Source organism: Candida metapsilosis (genome assembly GCF_017655625.1).
Source record: "Candida metapsilosis strain BP57 chromosome Unknown scaffold2, whole genome shotgun sequence".
NCBI classification, from domain to species: Eukaryota; Fungi; Ascomycota; class Pichiomycetes; order Serinales; family Debaryomycetaceae; genus Lodderomyces; species Lodderomyces metapsilosis.
The window spans coordinates 524,228-541,478 of record NW_027138160.1 but is presented as its reverse complement, the minus strand read 5'-3'; the positions used below and the strand labels follow the sequence as shown (position 1 = coordinate 541,478).

At 37.1% G+C, this 17,251-nt stretch overlaps 9 protein-coding genes across 9 annotated transcripts; 4 read left to right on the top strand and 5 right to left on the bottom strand. All coding sequences in view use genetic code 12, as the record gives it.

Moving 5' to 3' along the window:
* Positions 1-80: 80 nt before the first annotated feature.
* On the bottom strand, positions 81-2,306 carry I9W82_001747 (putative tRNA 4-demethylwyosine synthase; the record flags this gene model as incomplete). The annotated part of the gene is made up of 1 exon (XM_067690526.1): positions 81-2,306. One exon carries the CDS (start codon positions 2,304-2,306, stop codon positions 81-83), a length of 2,226 nt encoding a protein of 741 aa, XP_067548983.1.
* A 391-nt stretch (positions 2,307-2,697) lies between these two features.
* Positions 2,698-2,991, bottom strand: I9W82_001746 (uncharacterized protein; the record flags this gene model as incomplete). Its single annotated transcript, XM_067690525.1, has 1 exon — positions 2,698-2,991. One exon carries the CDS (start codon positions 2,989-2,991, stop codon positions 2,698-2,700), a length of 294 nt encoding a protein of 97 aa, XP_067548982.1.
* A 418-nt stretch (positions 2,992-3,409) lies between these two features.
* On the top strand, positions 3,410-5,062 carry I9W82_001745 (deubiquitination module subunit; the record flags this gene model as incomplete). Its single annotated transcript, XM_067690524.1, has 1 exon — positions 3,410-5,062. One exon carries the CDS (start codon positions 3,410-3,412, stop codon positions 5,060-5,062), a length of 1,653 nt encoding a protein of 550 aa, XP_067548981.1.
* Positions 5,063-5,160: 98 nt separating this feature from the next.
* IPL1 (aurora kinase) lies at positions 5,161-6,576 on the bottom strand (the record flags this gene model as incomplete). Its single annotated transcript, XM_067690523.1, has 1 exon — positions 5,161-6,576. One exon carries the CDS (start codon positions 6,574-6,576, stop codon positions 5,161-5,163), a length of 1,416 nt encoding a protein of 471 aa, XP_067548980.1.
* Positions 6,577-9,191: 2,615 nt separating this feature from the next.
* I9W82_001743 (uncharacterized protein) lies at positions 9,192-9,785 on the top strand (the record flags this gene model as incomplete). Its single annotated transcript, XM_067690522.1, has 1 exon — positions 9,192-9,785. The coding sequence occupies one exon, from the start codon at positions 9,192-9,194 to the stop codon at positions 9,783-9,785; it is 594 nt and encodes a 197-aa protein (XP_067548979.1).
* A 1,571-nt stretch (positions 9,786-11,356) lies between these two features.
* On the top strand, positions 11,357-12,541 carry HRR25 (serine/threonine protein kinase; the record flags this gene model as incomplete). The annotated part of the gene is made up of 1 exon (XM_067690521.1): positions 11,357-12,541. The coding sequence occupies one exon, from the start codon at positions 11,357-11,359 to the stop codon at positions 12,539-12,541; it is 1,185 nt and encodes a 394-aa protein (XP_067548978.1).
* A 549-nt stretch (positions 12,542-13,090) lies between these two features.
* On the bottom strand, positions 13,091-14,793 carry I9W82_001741 (pseudouridine synthase; the record flags this gene model as incomplete). Its single annotated transcript, XM_067690520.1, has 2 exons — positions 13,091-14,534; positions 14,624-14,793. The coding sequence occupies 2 exons, from the start codon at positions 14,791-14,793 to the stop codon at positions 13,091-13,093; spliced, it is 1,614 nt and encodes a 537-aa protein (XP_067548977.1).
* A 189-nt stretch (positions 14,794-14,982) lies between these two features.
* Positions 14,983-15,528, top strand: NIP7 (ribosome biosynthesis protein; the record flags this gene model as incomplete). Its single annotated transcript, XM_067690519.1, has 1 exon — positions 14,983-15,528. One exon carries the CDS (start codon positions 14,983-14,985, stop codon positions 15,526-15,528), a length of 546 nt encoding a protein of 181 aa, XP_067548976.1.
* A 56-nt stretch (positions 15,529-15,584) lies between these two features.
* Positions 15,585-17,024, bottom strand: I9W82_001739 (mitochondrial 37S ribosomal protein mS29; the record flags this gene model as incomplete). Its single annotated transcript, XM_067690517.1, has 1 exon — positions 15,585-17,024. One exon carries the CDS (start codon positions 17,022-17,024, stop codon positions 15,585-15,587), a length of 1,440 nt encoding a protein of 479 aa, XP_067548975.1.
* Between the last annotated feature and the right edge of the window lie 227 nt (positions 17,025-17,251).

Genomic DNA, 17,251 nt, shown 5'->3' with positions numbered 1-17,251 from the left:
ATATTGGATTGAGCAGAGAGGAGATTACATTTGTTTACTTTTTTTTTGTTTGTTTTGCATCGTCGCACATACAATAATCACTATATGACCTCTATTTGCTCCTTTCTTTTAGCATCTTCTTCTTCTCTCGCTATCTTATTCTTCAACTTTTCTGCTTTCCTATCCCACCTGGTATCCACAGGATTGAAACCTGCTTCTTTTGAACCCCAGACTGCCCACTCTGGAGTTGGTTTGATGTAATCAATATCCACAAAGTCTTGGCCCGACTCCAACAATTCAAAGAATTTGGGATAATCAATATGTGTATGCCAAACTCCGTCAATCTTAAACTTCTCATGGGCAATCAATATACAACATGAATGAGCATGTTCAGCAGCAATGTCGTAGCCTAGATTTCTAGTACGTAATTCATCATTTAATGCTCGAACAAACTCTTTACATTCTTCGTAGAAGGGAATGTTTTGCATAGTCAACGGGTTTCCATTACCATTTGAAGATCCACAGAATGTAGCTCCTTTGATTTCGATTTGAGATGGTAAAGCACGTTCAACCATATCTGCATAGCTTTTAATATCTGTCATGTTGAATCCCTTGACCAATGTCAACCTAAAGACAGTACGTTGGTGGGATTGTGTTGTTCTTAGGATATCCAAACAAGACATCAAACGTTCCCAGAAATCACTATTCAAAGGACGATCAACTTTCTTCAAATCTGTCTTTGTTGGGGCATCAATACTCACATAAAGCTGAGTAACCTTTGACAATTTAGCTAAGTTATCAGGATGTTGAGCATTACACACCAAGAAGGAACTAATGTGCTGCTCATGCAACATGCCAACAAACTCATTAATATGTGGGTAGAAAATAGGTTCACCAACAAGTGACAATGCACAATGCTTAACCTTGAATGCTTCTTGAAATCTATCCATTTGTATACCAGGAACACCTCTCATTTGCTTAATCTTTTGATAGTGACCTTGTAATGCACCTTCCATTACTTTTTCAGGTGGATCCAATTCCCACCTCCAATTCAGTTTGGCAACCGGATTAGTTCCATGTCTCCAACAAAACACACATTTGTTTGAACATGCCAATGATGGGGTTGTTTCCATGCATAGATGTGACTTGATACCATAAAATGCGAACTTGTAACATGATCCTCTTCCTCTTAAAGCTGATTTGGTCCATCTACAAATCTTAACTCCCGAATGTGAACCAACAATTGTATACCCTTGCTTTGTTAGGGTTTTAAATGTTGGTGAGTCCTTGGCAACCATTTGTTTCACTTCCATTTGCTGAGTTGATCTTTGGCCAGTCTTGCGAATTATATCACCCATGTCTTCAACATCAACCAATGTATTTGCGTCATCACTATTTTCTTCTTCTTTATCACTATCATCAAACTCGTCATCATTATTCTCATCGATATAAAAGGGCTCCTCATCAACCAAAAGTTCAGCAAAGTTTTGGATCCATTCTTTAGCTTTTGGTTCACCTTCGTATTTCATACATACTTCACCCAAAGGGTACAATCTTCTACCACCCAATTTCCCCAACCATTTATCGGCCAATTTAGCTTGATAACAAAATTTATCGCCCAGCCAGCTTTCAGAATCACCCAATCCTAGTACTGCAAATCCTAAAATCGACCTCAATGGATACTTATCGACTCTGAAATCTTGATAGGTATCAATCAAGTGTTCCAAAAAGTAATCTATTGGTGAATCAGTCTCATACGAGGGTAACACTAAGACATAAATGTTTTTGGTATTTTCATCGTCTTTTGGGGTTTTCAAAAAGAACTTCTCAAGGTCATCAACGTCATCATCGAGACTTAGTAACTTAGGCTCATGGGTTAACTCCATCAAGTGCAATTTTTCATGCAAGGCTTTAGCTAGTCTTAAAGAAGAGCCTGTCAATGTGGTGTAAAAGATGTATATTTGAGATTTCTTAAGATCCACTTGTGACTTGGTTAAAACAGGTTCCAACTGTTGTGAAGATGCAGGTTTACTAGCCTTTATAATTTTAGGAGATCTTTTAGCACGCAGACGTACAGTCTTTGGCAAACTTGTAGTAGCAGATGGAGTAAATGTAGTTGAAGTAAAGTCCACGGCATATATTGGAGATTCTGAGTTACTCTGAGATACCTTTGAGACTGTTTGTTGTGGAGCTTTTCCAGATGCTGATCTCCTTTCAAGTTTGTATAAATATGTCAAGACAAAGGCAGATACCACTATGGTCCATCTTCCGCCGTCATAAAGATAAAATGCAGCACATACAGCTAGAATAAAGCTTCCTGAACTCATGATATTCAAATGTGGGTTATAGCTGCAATGTGTGGGACTGAATAAAAAAAAAATTAAATTTTTCATCTCATTGCATATTGATAGAGGGGACGATATTTTTGCTCTCTTTGTGTTATGTTACATTACAAACTACAAGAATCAGATTGGATAAAACAGAGCAAAAGTTTATAGCCAGTAGATTAGAGATAGCACAGTGAGGTCAACTGAGGCTGGCTTGGCTGTTGGCAGAATTACCAATATTCTATTGAAACGCTGCACTTTTACATATTCGTAGCAAAACTGTTGTTGATTGTTATTCTACTGAAACCAGCATCTGTTGAAACAAAAAGCAACCCGAGCGCAACCCACTAAGTACCTAATCAACTGGTGCTCTCTAACAGACTTTGTTGAATCATAGAATCCTTTCATTCTTAGACCTTGTCCGCGATTCCAGCAATGATATATCTGTATTGCTCAACTGCTCCTGTAGAATATTTGATGAGTTGTAATCAGATGCAACATTAGTTGGCTGATTGATGATAGTAGATTCAGTCAGATTTGAAGGATGCTGTTGTTGTTGTTGCTGCTGTTGTTGCTGCTGCTGTTTCAATTTTTGTTCTTGTAGACGTTTCTCCTCCAACGATTCATCGTAATCAAGTACGTCCTCTGCTGATAGTTTGATAGTAGTGGCTTCTCTTCTAAGCATGATGTGATTGAAGGTGGTCTGATCTTATGTTATATGAGATTGTGTGTCTGTGTGTATTGCTAGAGAGAGCAACAGAAGAAGCAAAAAAAAAGAAAACAAATTCTCAACACCGACAAATACCGGCCTTTTTATCCGATAAAAACGGCTTGTCACATACCCAATCAATCAATATCAAAGGAGTAAACTGTGCTTACCGTATCACAGCCAAACATTACTACTCACTTCAGCACACTTTAGCCACTTGCCGTGACTTGTGTATCCACATTGCCTGGAACTCAAAACGTTTACTTATCTAAACCACAAAAACCTGCTGCTCACGAATCTTTTTAAAGATCCACTTTTTTTTATCAGACAATTCCACCTTTTGAAGCTCAGCAGGTCTTCATAGTCAACTATAAAATCCTTCAACAGCTCAAGCATGACAACGAAAGCCGATCAAGTCATCACCTTATCACAAGTAAATTCAGTTCTCGACAGATTCAACAACAAAGACGGTGACACCAGCGACAACAACAAGAAATCAACAACAATTTGGAAAGAGTTTGGTAACTACCTTGATCAGAAAGTAGATATCATCAAATCAGAAGAAACCTCCAACGAAAACTATTTTATTAAAAACGCGTTTCCTGGAAGATCCTACCTTTCTCAATCCACCACTTATAAGATCTGCAACTCGTGTGAACGACCAATTGGATTACCCAGCTTGAACCTGCATTATCAAAAGTGTGTTGCTATGAAACAAAAGAGACAGCAAGAACAAGCTGAATTGGCTGCAAGTAATAACAGTAATGGGAACGCTACATATGGAGTCAATAAACGCAAGAGGAAGAATGGTGTATTAAGTGAAGTTGAGTACTCGTCTTCTGTTGACAGCACGAGAAACAATACTCCAGTGCCTAATAGTGCAACTGACAATTTCGATGGGGATCTCAGTAGCAACAGCAATGGCCAGTCATCAAGGCCCAAGAAGAAGTACAAGAAATCACAGGCACAAAAAGCAAAAGAAGCCGCTGCTGCTGCCGCTGCTGCTGCGTCACAATCTGGAATCCCTGTTGATAAACCAGTGAAGCGAAAGAAGAATGCCGGTGGTGCAACAAATAAACGACAACAAGAAGTTGCTGAGCTGACTCCACCAGTACAATCAACTTCAGCCCAAACTCAAAAGGCTAAAGCAATGGCCAAAGCCAAAGGACCAGTTGATGTAGATAAGCAATGTGGTGTAGCTTTAGCTTCAGGTGGATTATGTGCTCGTTCATTAACTTGTAAAACCCATTCAATGGGAGCCAAGCGTGCTGTTCTTGGAAGATCGCAACCATACGATGTCTTGTTGCAACAATACCAGAAACGGAACCAAGCGAAAATTGCTCAAAATCATGCTCTTGCCGCGCAACGAAGAGAAGCAGCAGCATTTCATGGTGAAGGTGCTGATCTGGTGTTGAACAAGGCTAACAAGGTATTGGATCCTGATGAAGAGACCCATTTGGTATTGGAAGGTTTATCAAAGAATAATCCAATACCTTTGGAACGCAAAATTATGATGCCGGTACGCTATCGTCATCGGTTCTTGCAGGCAAGAGAATTTTATGCAAATGCATTAATTATATCAGCACAGCATTCCCAGCACCAGCAACAACAACAACAACAACAACAGCAGCAGCAACATCAACAGCATCAACAAGGTGCCGGTGGTGAGCAGACTTTAGCCAATCAAGCTATATCTGGATCCATTGGTGGTTTACAAGGACGATGTGCATTAATTAATGTTGACGCGCCTCCAAACCCGCAACTGGACTCACAGACACAACTGTTTAGTGCTATACCTGGTGAGATATATCAAGTTAGGGTTCCATCTAAAGCGATTTTGATGACGGCGCAACATAATAATTTGCAACAACAAGCGTTCCAGCAGCAATTTTTAAAGTATCAGCAACAACAACAGGCGCAACAGCAGATGTTGATGAAACAGAGGCAGCAACAGATGCAGATTCAAAGGCTGCAGCAGCAGCAACAACAGCAGCAACTGCAACTGCAACAACAGCAACTGCAACTGCAACAACAGCAACTGCTGTAATTGTATTTTTATAACGACCAATTTGTAGTTTTAAGAGATGTGACATTTTTTTTTTCAGTGGGGCAATATACTCTATTACTATACGCTTCGATACTAACTTACCTTTTAACTGGCCAATATGGCTTATGTTTAGTGATCCACGGATGACGCAAAACTTCATCCAAACTCAATCTCTCACTAGGTTCATATCTCAATAACCGCCTAATTAAATCAATTGCATCCAAGTCCATTCCAACCATAGTGCCACTGGCGGAACTAGCGGAACTGCTGGTAAATGTCTTGCTCGTACTCTCCTTGTTATTGCTATTACCAACTGGTAGGTATTTAGGAAATCGTAAATCAACTTTGACTATTCTTTTATAAGTTGCATTCTTATCAATCTCTTCGAATGGTGGTTTACCAACTAGAAACTCATAAATCAACACACCTAATGCCCATATATCGACTGTTTTATCATGAGGTTTCTGTTCAATCATTTCTGGTGGGAGATAATCCATTGTTCCACATATGGTATTTCTTCTATTCAGTTGGTGGTGAGTAGGAACTTGCTGTTGATCTTGTAGTTGGCTTATATGGTTGCGATAATCATCATCTTCATCATCTTCATCATCTTGGTGTTGCATGTAAACTGACCAGCCGAAATCACTCAATTTCACCACATTATCCAAACTCAACATGATATTTTCCGGCTTGATATCTCGATGAATGATCTTCTTATTATGCAAGTATTGTAACGCCAATGTCACTTGATATACATAGTAGCTAGCTTTGATATTGTCAAACCGTTTGAGTTTGCGCAATTCTTGATATAGTTCTCCGTACAAACTAAATTCAAGAACAAGGTAGACATTGGTATCATCATGGAACCAGGTATGTAAATGAGTAATATTGACATGGTATAATGATGATTGAATTTCAATTTCTCGACGAAAATTACGCTCAAGTCTCATTGATGATAATTCCTTTTTGGACATGACTTTTAAAGCAATGAGGTATCCTGATGGTTTATGTTTGGCACAGTACACTTTACCTAATTTGCCTTTCCCTAGTACTCTTCCAATTTCAAAATCCTCAAATTTGTAATCGGGGGTAGTTGAAGCAGTTTCGGAAGGCTGAGTTGATAGCGATGGAGACTTGTAAGGCTGTATACTTGATTTGTTGACCTGTGCTGGTGATTCAATAAATGGTGATGACGATGTTGTTGTTGTTGTTGTTGATGAAGAGGAGGACGTGGCCAGTGACTTGTGAGTGACTCTTTTAGCGCTAGGTGTAGTTTGCATGCTTTTGTAAGTCAATGATGTACCATTTGTTAGATCTTCCCTCTTTTCATAACTTCTTATTGGAGTTGGTGATGCTTGTTCATTTAGTCGCTTCCTTTGTGGGTACTGACCGTATTTGTAGCTCTGTCGTTTTTCAGAAGCTTTTGGTTTGACGACTTTATACTCGTTGGATGGATGAAGAGGATTGATGTGGGCTTTGTGCTGAGGATTGTTGGTGATGGAAGTTAACGGCATTGTTTTGAAATCAAAGTGAATGAGGTGGGACAGAGAGGTTTAAAAGGTGGTAGTGTATATATGGTTTTACTCTCCCTTTGTGAATCCAAAAACAATCTCCTTGATGTGATGATATCTCCTTGTATTAGTGCTCTTGATGTGGAATGTGTGTGTTTTTATTGTGTTGATATATGTTATTTTTCTTTTTGTTATTATTTTGGTAACAAGTGCACGCAAATCACGCGTTTCTAAACGATTTTTGCAACCCTTCAACAAGTTTCCCAGCACTACACTTATAACCCACTGAAGCCAATTCCAAATTGTTCTTGGAATAAGCAGACCTGGCTTGAACAGAGTGCTTATTCTATTCAATACTCTAACCTTTTAAAAAACACATCCAATTTTCTTTTTTGGTAACAAAATTGCGAAAAAAACACAAGCTGAAATATATATTCCCGGTTTATAAAGAGATTATCAATGAAAAGATTCCTACTTTTCTTCTTGAGCAATATACAAAGACATGGAATAGATGCATCTCTCATCAATTGAGTATGAAATAGTATTGTCTTGTGCTTAGTTGCACGTGAGAGAGAGCAAATTATATCACATGCAATTTTTTTTTTTTGTTACTAGTTTTCTGTCAAGTTAGAATGAAAGGATACGGCTGTGCTTTATGAAATAAACTCCCTTTCAATACAAAAACACAGGAATGAATTGAACTAGTGTCGAATACAAATACATCCTTACAATGATTAGAGAAGTAAACAGCTTGAAACAGAGTCTTCTTTTCTTTAGATTATTTTGTCTCATCTCATCATCTTAACATTGCCTGTTTCAAAAAGTTGTTTGTGGATTCTAGACGATTCTACCACCAAACGGTTGAAAAAAACATTAATTTACACGAACATATATAAAGAGTGTGTTATTGTGGAACACCTACTAACTATATTTCTATTGTTTGCTTTGTTTTTTTTTTTTTTTTGTTACAAAGATGGTTGTTACATATTTAGGGTGTTACACGTCTTATGCTATTCGAATGAGACACAGTTTTTTTTGTATGAAAATTTGCAGAGTTCTTCTTCTCCTTCTTAGCGAAAGGTGTCGTAGTAGAAAGTGTCTTGCTCTTATAGGTAGTAGCTACACTAGTAATACTATATTGTATGCTTTGTGTGTTTTGTTTTGTTAAGCTTATATATATGCTGATGTCGTATGACTTTTAAAAAAAAAATGTGTTTTATTGTATGAGTTGGGTTTGTGTAACTATCCATTGTTCCAAATGAAAATTAGTTTGTGTTATACATAACAAATGATACACAGTTACTACTCGTCGTCAAAAATATAACTCGGAACAGAAGAGACTTGTAGGACAAGGGAAGGGGGAATAAGCCAGCCGTCTTTTCACTCAGATTGAGATTCAGACATCTCAACTAACAGTAAGGAAAGCCTACCGGTTGATTGAAGATTGTACAGAAGAAAATATTGTACAAGCAGTAAACACAAATAATTTTTTTTTTTTTAAGTTCCGTATCCCTTGACGTGTCATACACTTTCCAGTCATCATTGTATTTGAAACCTCTCTCAAAGTAACAACACACACACAAAATACCTATCACCATTAACTTTACTCTACGATGAGAAAAGTTAAAAGAGATTTGCGTGACTATGAAGTAAGAGTCATTCTTTTGATTACTTCTCAAAATTAAGGAAAGATAAAGTAGGCACAGCACGGATTACGGAAGAAAATGTGCGGTGTGCGTTGAGACGAATGCCGGTGCTGAATAAAATGCAAAGCGACTCTACATTTCTCTGTTTTGCCAGCGCCAGTTTACTTCTTTTTTATTTATTTTATTTTTGGGCGGTTATTCCCGTTCGTTTCCTTAGATTTGTTGTGCGTTTGAAGATAGAAGCATAATAAGGCTGTAACTGAATAGTACAAAGAAAACAGGGATACATTGTTATTTTTATTATTTACACGCCAGACAGACACTCAATAAACCAAAAGGAATACACAAAACAAATCAGCGTAAATAACACATATCTTAAATCCGAATGACGGACTCAGCTCTTTAAAGTGTGTGTGTGTGTGTGTCTATGTGTGTGTGCCTTAAGCAGGTTTTTTTTTTAGTTTTATAGTCAAATGAATGACTTTTTAAGAACTAAAAATAAAATACTCCCCTTTTGAGTAATAATCCTTTTCAAATATTTTAGTGTTTACATATACGTATAGGTTTTATTTGGTAAACACAAACACAAAAACCCACGTATCTTTACTTTCCTTAAAAATAGAAGAAGAGGAATTAGACGCTTGATTTTTCTTTTTTTTTTTTTTTGTATTAAACAATGTAAACACCTAAAAAAGGTACATATACACCTTATGCAGTAGATGTAGCTGCCATAGTTTTAACACCACATATTTTCCTTAAAATAAGGAAGAGATTGGTTTGATTTGAAATTTTGTTTTATTTTTTAATATTTCTTTCTTTCTTTCTAAACCAACCACATTTTCTTTACCACTCACTACATTTCCCTAGATTTCTTTTATATCTCAAAGTTCTCAACCAAACTTTAGAACTTTCAATCCTCCACTTAGAAAAGCTAATATCCTCATACTATAAACTTTTTTTTTAAAAAAAACAATGGCACTTAAAGATAGAGTAAAGAGACTTTCAAGAGCATTCACTTCAGATTCAAAAGAGGCCAAGACTCACAAGACCACTACTGATGCTACCAAAGCCGAGGGAGAAGCTCCAGCTACTGCCACTACTGATGAAGTTGCTGCTGCTGAGCCTGAAGCTATTGCTACCGAAGCGGAAGACAAGGCCGTGACTGACCCAGCCACTAAAGCAAATGAAGATGGTATTACTTCATATGCTGATGCTACAAACACTGAAGCAGCTGAAGCTGAAGCTAAAGCTAAGGAAGTCCCTGAAGTTGCTGAAGTAACTGATACTGCTGCTCCTGCTACTACTACTGCTGCTCCTGTTGAAGTTACTGAAGGTACACCAGTTGAATTAACCAATGAATCAGAAGCAGCACCAGCTGCTGCTGCTGAAACTACTGAAGCTAACGCAACCGAAGCTGCTCCAGTTGAAGTTACTGAAGCTGCTGTTGAAACCCCAGCTGAACAAACAGAAGCTGCTGTTGCAACTGAGAATCCAAAATCAACTAAGAAACATAATGTTTTCAAGAGATTTTACAACAAATTTCAAAAACCAGTGATTGCAAAATAAGCGAGCGAATGAATGAATAAGGAAAGCAAAATGATTTATTATTATCAAAATGACTGAATGGGAGAGGGCTTTTTTTTTGTTGATTTACAATGTTTTTGCTGATTATGTTTCCTTATTCCAAAAACCCCTTTTCCTACTTCTTTTTCTTTTTTCTTTTAATTGATATAAAACTATTCTGATTATATATAACTGGTTTTTTGTACCCACCCTCCCCTACCCTTTAATATTGTGTGTATCTCTCTATATAGTTAATAATTAATAAATAATACAAAGTAATACAAAGTAATACAATACGTGATGAGAGTTGACAAAGACTGAAAGGGAGTGGAGTGGACTGGACTGGACTGGACGGGAGGTGTATGATGGGGCATCCTTATTTCTTACCGTTGATGACATTGAAAGTGATAGTAGCTACAATCTGTCCACTTCTACTAAATGAGGTTCCTAAACACACTTTAAGACATAAAATGTGGAAGTGTGGTTGCTAAAACAATGATAATATTATTTTCGCAAGTATAAGTCCATATTCACGTGATAAGAAACAAAAAAAAAACAAAACAAAACAAAAAAAGAAATTTTAGCGCAAACTGTGTGTGTGTGTGTGTGTGTGTGTGTGTGTGTGTGTGTGTGTGTGTTGTAATAATAATTTATGAGTATCATCTCTTACATTACGTTTCTTTCTATTTTGAGGAATACGTTTTTGTTTGATTATAGAGAGAGAGAGAGAGATATGGATTATTTAAATTGTATCTAGAGATAGCTCTCGTAGGTTTGATAAAGTGTAGATGTGTGTGTGTATAATTATAGTATATATATAGTATATCTGTTTGAGCTCGTCTAAGTAAGAATAGCAAAATTTAAAACATATATATACTTACTATTTCTAAAACTAAGTAAATTTTTTGGAAACAATTACACACACAGAGAGAGACAAACAATCAAATTTTGACAACCAAAAAAAAAAAAGAAAAAAAAAACATATCATCATCATTATTAGATAACAATACTTTCTATCTTTTAAAACACAGTAACACACACTGTACACACACAGAGAGAGAAAAAGAGAGATAGGTATAGACCAGCTTTACTACTACTTCCATTAACTTAATTATATCTATCTTAGTATCTTTCTTTTTGTAATATTGTCTTACAATTAACTACATAATTTTATTTTCTTTTGGTTGTCAAACAAAAGAAAAGCAAAAAAGAAAAGAAAAGCAGAAGCAAAAAAAAATTTAATCATTCATTTTTACAACAACAACAGAACCACATCACATCACATCACATCACATCACACCAATCTAATCAAACAGAAGTCTTTACAACCAAACCAAAACAGGCTAACAAACAAACCAAACCACAATCAATCTAACAACAGATTTACACAACACTACACTACACACATATAGATTTTCTTTTTTTTTTTTTTGCTCACACAGATCATCAACAACAACAATACACCCCCCCCACGTAACCCATCACAAGCACAGCATTTCAACACACACACACACATACACACACACACACACACACACACACACACACACACACACACACACACACACACAGTCATGGATTTAAGAGTAGGCAAAAAATACCGTATTGGTCGTAAAATAGGATCAGGATCATTTGGTGATATATACTTGGGAACAAATATCATATCAGGAGAAGAGGTTGCCATCAAATTGGAAAACACCAAAGCCAAACACCCACAATTGGAATATGAAGCAAAAGTTTATAAAGCATTGAGTGGTGGTGTTGGTATACCTTTTGTTAGATGGTATGGAACTGAATGTGACTACAATGCCATGGTTATAGACTTGTTGGGTCCTTCTTTGGAAGATTTATTCAATTATTGTAATCGAAAATTCACATACAAGACTGTTTTACTATTGGCTGATCAATTGATTTGCCGTATTGAATACATACATGCTAGGTGCTTTATTCATCGTGATATAAAACCAGATAACTTTTTGATGGGTATTGGAAGACGAGGATCTCAAGTTAATGTCATTGATTTTGGATTGGCTAAAAAGTATCGTGACCCAAGAACACATTTGCATATTCCATATCGTGAAAATAAGAATTTGACTGGTACTGCAAGATATGCTAGTGTAAACACCCATTTAGGTATTGAACAAAGCAGAAGGGATGATTTAGAGAGTTTGGGCTATGTGTTGATTTACTTCTGTCGTGGCTCATTACCATGGCAAGGTTTAAAAGCAGCTACAAAGAGACAAAAATATGATCGAATCATGGAAAAGAAGATGACAACACCAAATAATATCTTGTGTAAAGGATTACCAAGTGAATTTTTGGATTACATGAATTATATCAAAACTTTAAGATTTGATGATAAACCAGATTATGCTTATCTTAGGAAGTTGTTTAGAGATTTGTTCAAGAAGGAGAATTATCGATATGATTATGTTTTTGATTGGACGTTGTATAAGTTCCAATTGGAGAAACAAAGAGCTCAAGGTAAGGTTACGGATGGAGAGAATAACCAAGAAAATAACGACCAACAGCAACAACAGAGTCAGCAAGTACAGCAGCAAGATGCACAAGATCAACAACAGCAACAGCAACAACAACTCCAAGACTCTCAGCAACAACAGAAACACTTTGCAGACCCACGCTATCAAAACCAAAAAGCTGCAATGTACACACCTAATCAAAACTACCACGCTACTTCACAAAAAGTACCCCCACCAGCACAACCACAAGCCAATGCAGGAAATCCCGCATGGCTTTAGGAGGGGGGACTGAGTTGTGTTTCAGTTGATAATAAGGGAAGGAGGGGATAATTGCATATCGAAGCGTGCTCAAGCTGAGCAGCTAGGAGGGTGTTTTTTTTGGCAGAGCCATTTTTTGGTACTAACCCATAGGGATCACGCCGTGCTAGCTATTACGGTTCAAGATTGCAAACCATTCATGCCATGAATCATTCTAGTTTGCTTATAGCTATAACATAGGTGCGATTTTATGGTCATAATAGCTATCGCCCGCGCTCCCATTCAAATTGAAAGAGAAGGTGTTTCATGAGTCTTGTGGAGGCATTTTAACACAGAAACTAAAAACAAATGTGACGTCTTTAGTATTTGTTGTATGCTACTGTTGTTGATCCCACATTCTAAGTAATATATCTGTCTAAAAAGTATAAATCCATCCACACAGCCCTCTACTTTGGGCGAAGTCATGGTTTGATAGATGCTCGTACATATACATATACATATATATATATAAGGTAAAGCTATACTATATGATTGTTTAATGGTACTTTTACACAAACTCTATAAACGTATCTACTTCTCTGATTCAGCTTTAGCTGCTTTGTCGATGTAGTTATGCAAAAAGTCAAATATCGTAACTGAGCCAGCACCACCACCGTTACTATTCTTTGACCCTCCCTCTTCATCATTATCATTACTTGGAACCCGATAACTATCAATATATCCAAAGAACCCATAATACACATTCTCCTTCACTTCCTCATCATAAATCTTATCATAAATAAACTTCATTTTAAAATCAAGCATCTCATCTTTGAAAACATCGAAATTGATTGCATCATAACTATGATCACGCAACTTGAAATTATAAGCATCAAACACGGGGTTCTCCAATAAGAGTCCCAATGCTGGAGCCTTGGGGATGTTGATCTTGGTCAGCTCAAACGCATCAGCAATAATCTCAACTGGTAAATCGCATCGGATTGCTAATGTTGCCATACAGATCATTTTCCGAATCTGGTGCAACATGAATGATTGCCCGTGGATTTTGATTGAGATCCATTCGGTATTGTTGATCACAAAGGGGTCAGACACGGTGGTGTCGATGATGTACCGCTTGGAGGAGGTGTCTTTGTAGGATTTGCCAATGGTGAAGTTGTGGAAGTTGTGGGTTCCCTTGTATTGCTGCATGGCCGATTTGAAGCGGTTAAGACGTGTAGGGGAGATTCTGTAGGCGCGTCTAGTGGCGTTTTCAATTTGTTTGACTTGTTTAGCGAGACGGAAGAGGGGGATTTCCTGCAGAGATGTGGTTGATTCGTTAGTTAAAGGTTGTTCTTGTGGAGTTGTCGACTCAGGAGGATTGGAAGTAGTAGAAGCTCCTTTAGTTTCTTGCTCATTCATTTGGGCAATTGCATCCAATTGCTCTTGAGTAAAACCAGCATCACGAACATTCTTCTTCATCAATTGCCAAAATGCGTCACTTTCACCACCATCATCAACAAACAAATCTGGATACTTTTTCTTATTCTCAACAATCAACGCATCCAATTGCGAACCAGGCTTGGGACTAATTAAAGAATAAGTAGGCAACAAGTACTCATATACTCTAGAAGAACACATTTTCCTACAATCAAACCCCTTTGTAGTACGTTGAATACCCCAAACACGAATTTGATCAGGTAAATGCTCATTTATCTTGGTCTTCAACTCGGGATCTTCAATAATCATCTTTAATGAAACGACATTGCCCGCGGCATGGACACCTTTATCGGTCCTTGCTGTTCTTTGGAACCCTGATTTCTTCAAATCAAGTGAATTTTCCAATGAGATGGCACCAGCTTTATATAATGCTTCGTATAAATCTTTTTCAATGGTTTTCACACCGGGTTCATTTTGGATTTGGAGACCGTTGTAGCCTGTGCCGCAGTAGCCGATCATTACTGCACATTTCCGTTTTGGTTTCCGTTCGGATTTGGGGATGGGGTTGCCGTTTTCATCTAACAAGGGAACAAATTCGCTAAAGAACGAGTTAGTATAATTGATGCTTCTAAAGGGAACAATTTCACCGTAATTGTGTGGCTACTTGTATTGTGGGGACTTACCTACGATTGCTCATATTTCTGCCTGGCTTGCCTTTCTTTGGAGTTTTGTAACCTGGCGCCAACTTGGCCCGACTTGGAAACAGTTGGAGGAGCAGACTGAGGTTCTTCCAAAGGCTGCTGTTGTTGCTGTTGTTGCTCTGTTTGCTCAATGTTGGTATTATCAGAAGTATCCATTTTCTCATTTATACAAAGTAAGCACAGGTGGAGATATTGAAGATGGATATTCGGCGGTTTATTTTTTTGGTGTAATGATGGGCATCTCTTGAAAAAAAAAAAATTCCAATTTTCAAATCGACTTCATAGGAGTTACCTACAGTATTACCTATCCATACACCTCCACCTACCAGTGCTTTTCCTCCCACAATGAGACCATTAACAGAAGAAGAAACCAAAGTGGTATTTGAAAAACTAGCCAACTACATAGGCCGCAACATATCTGCCCTCATAGACAACCCCGACCACCCACACGTATTTCGATTACAAAAAGATCGAGTCTATTACGTATCTGAACAAGTTGCCAATTTCGCCACTTCGGTATCCCGTCAGAATCTAATGTCAGTAGGAACATGTTTAGGGAAATTCACCAAGACTGGTAAGTTCAAATTACACATTACTGCGTTGCCTTATTTATCACAATATGCCAAGTACAAGATTTGGATTAAACAAAATGGTGAGATGCCTTTTTTGTATGGGAACCATGTGTTGAAGGCTCATGTTGGAAGAATGAGTGAGGATATTCCTGAACATGCGGGTGTGATTGTGTATAGTATGGGGGATATTCCTTTGGGGTTTGGTGTTAGTGCTAAGCTGACGCATGAGGCAAGGAATGTGGCTCCTACTGGTATTGTTGCGTTTAGACAGGGTGATATCGGTGAGTATTTGAGAGAGGAAGATACGTTGTTTACATAGAGGAAAAGGTGTTTTTTTTTAGCAACCTTTTGTTATTTGGTTCTCTATTTACAGATTTAGTAGCTAATCAAATTTTGTTTTAAAATTCCATATGGATTTCCTTGGGAAACCACATAGCTTGATTGTACCAATTTTTCAAATTGTAAATCAGGATCGAATTCTTGTTCAACAATAACAGCTTCAGCTTGATCTTCATTGAATTCTTCTTTATGGAAATCTGGTCTTGTAATCAACACTTGTTGATCTCTCCAAAATGATAACAATTCTCGAACTTCACTTTTAGTCAAGGGGGCAACTTTAACAGGTTCAATTCCTCCATTAGATGATAATCTTTGTGATACTGCCATATCCAAGTTTGGATACTTCATGTATGGATCATATTCTTCATTTGGGTATACGGCAACGTGAGTAGTCTTTCTAGCAGGGGCAAAATCACATGATTTGGCCAACAATACACCACCTTTAGTGAAACTCAATTCACCACTAGCTGCTTTCAAGATGAAATCACCCAATTCAAATTCACTTATATGTATAGGTTTGAACTCTGGTGAACGATATTGGGTGGTTGAAAAATCAGCCATGGCGTTAAAATCGTCGACTGATAAAATAATGGGCACAGTCTTGGAATGTTGTTTCAATTGGTTAATGAAAAATTGGAATGCCATTGTTGGTTGACCTTTGTTAATTTCTCTATTTTGAGAAAGGTAATCATACAAGCTAGCTTCACCAGCTTTTAGGTTGTATTCTTGTTTATCTTGATAAAACTTGACATCTTCAGTCAATTTAAGCTTTTGGAAAATGTCTTTATTCACAGCCAAGATCTTCCTTAACCATCTCTTGGTGGCCATTGGTTGTTGATATAAACCTAATTTATTATTCTTGAAATAATCAGAAGACCCATTTCCTATTATATCAGCAGAATGTAAATGTAAAATAACCACTTCATTTTCAAATTCTTGAAGTGATAAAGCCAATGCTTGGTTGATTAATGTAGATTTCCCACTTCCCTTGATTCCATCAATATATTTACGATTAGTTTTGGATTCATTAACTAATTGCTTAACAAAACTGTCGTAAATCTTGACTGTATTTGAAGTGGTTAATGATACTGGGTTTCTAAACATTTCATGATGTTGAAACTTTTTAAAAGCTTGAAAAGTACGTAATTTCTCTTCAATATCAGTTGGATATACCGTAATTGTTGTACTACTTAAGCAATCTTTGGTCAATGGTTCAACATAATCCATTGGCGGAGCCAATTTCTCTAAATTTAAACTCTGAACTGCATCTTTGAAAGGATAATGAGTTAAACTGGTGGATTTCTTGACTTTTTCCTTTTCAACTACTTTTCTTCTAAGAATTTGTTTGGATTTACCTTCCTTTTGTCTTGGTGTAGCTAGAAGAATAGTTGAAGTTGTGAAATTGTGAGCTGATATTAGTGGGGTGCAGTGGCTAGTAAGTCTGACTTTAGACAAACTTGATGATAATCTCAACATGGTAGAAATAGTAGCTGTCTCTCAAATAAGTTTCTGGTTGTCTTCCTTCTATTTGGAAAATTTTTTGAATTGAGTGAATGATTGATTATTGGTACACTACCCAAATTGACTGTTGAAAATTTTTTCTTCTCTTCTTCCCATCAAATTACTTTTTGCAACAAAAACCACACAATCAACTGTATCTTCTTCTTCTTAATTTTGGTCAATGTTTCACCAGTTGAATCTTA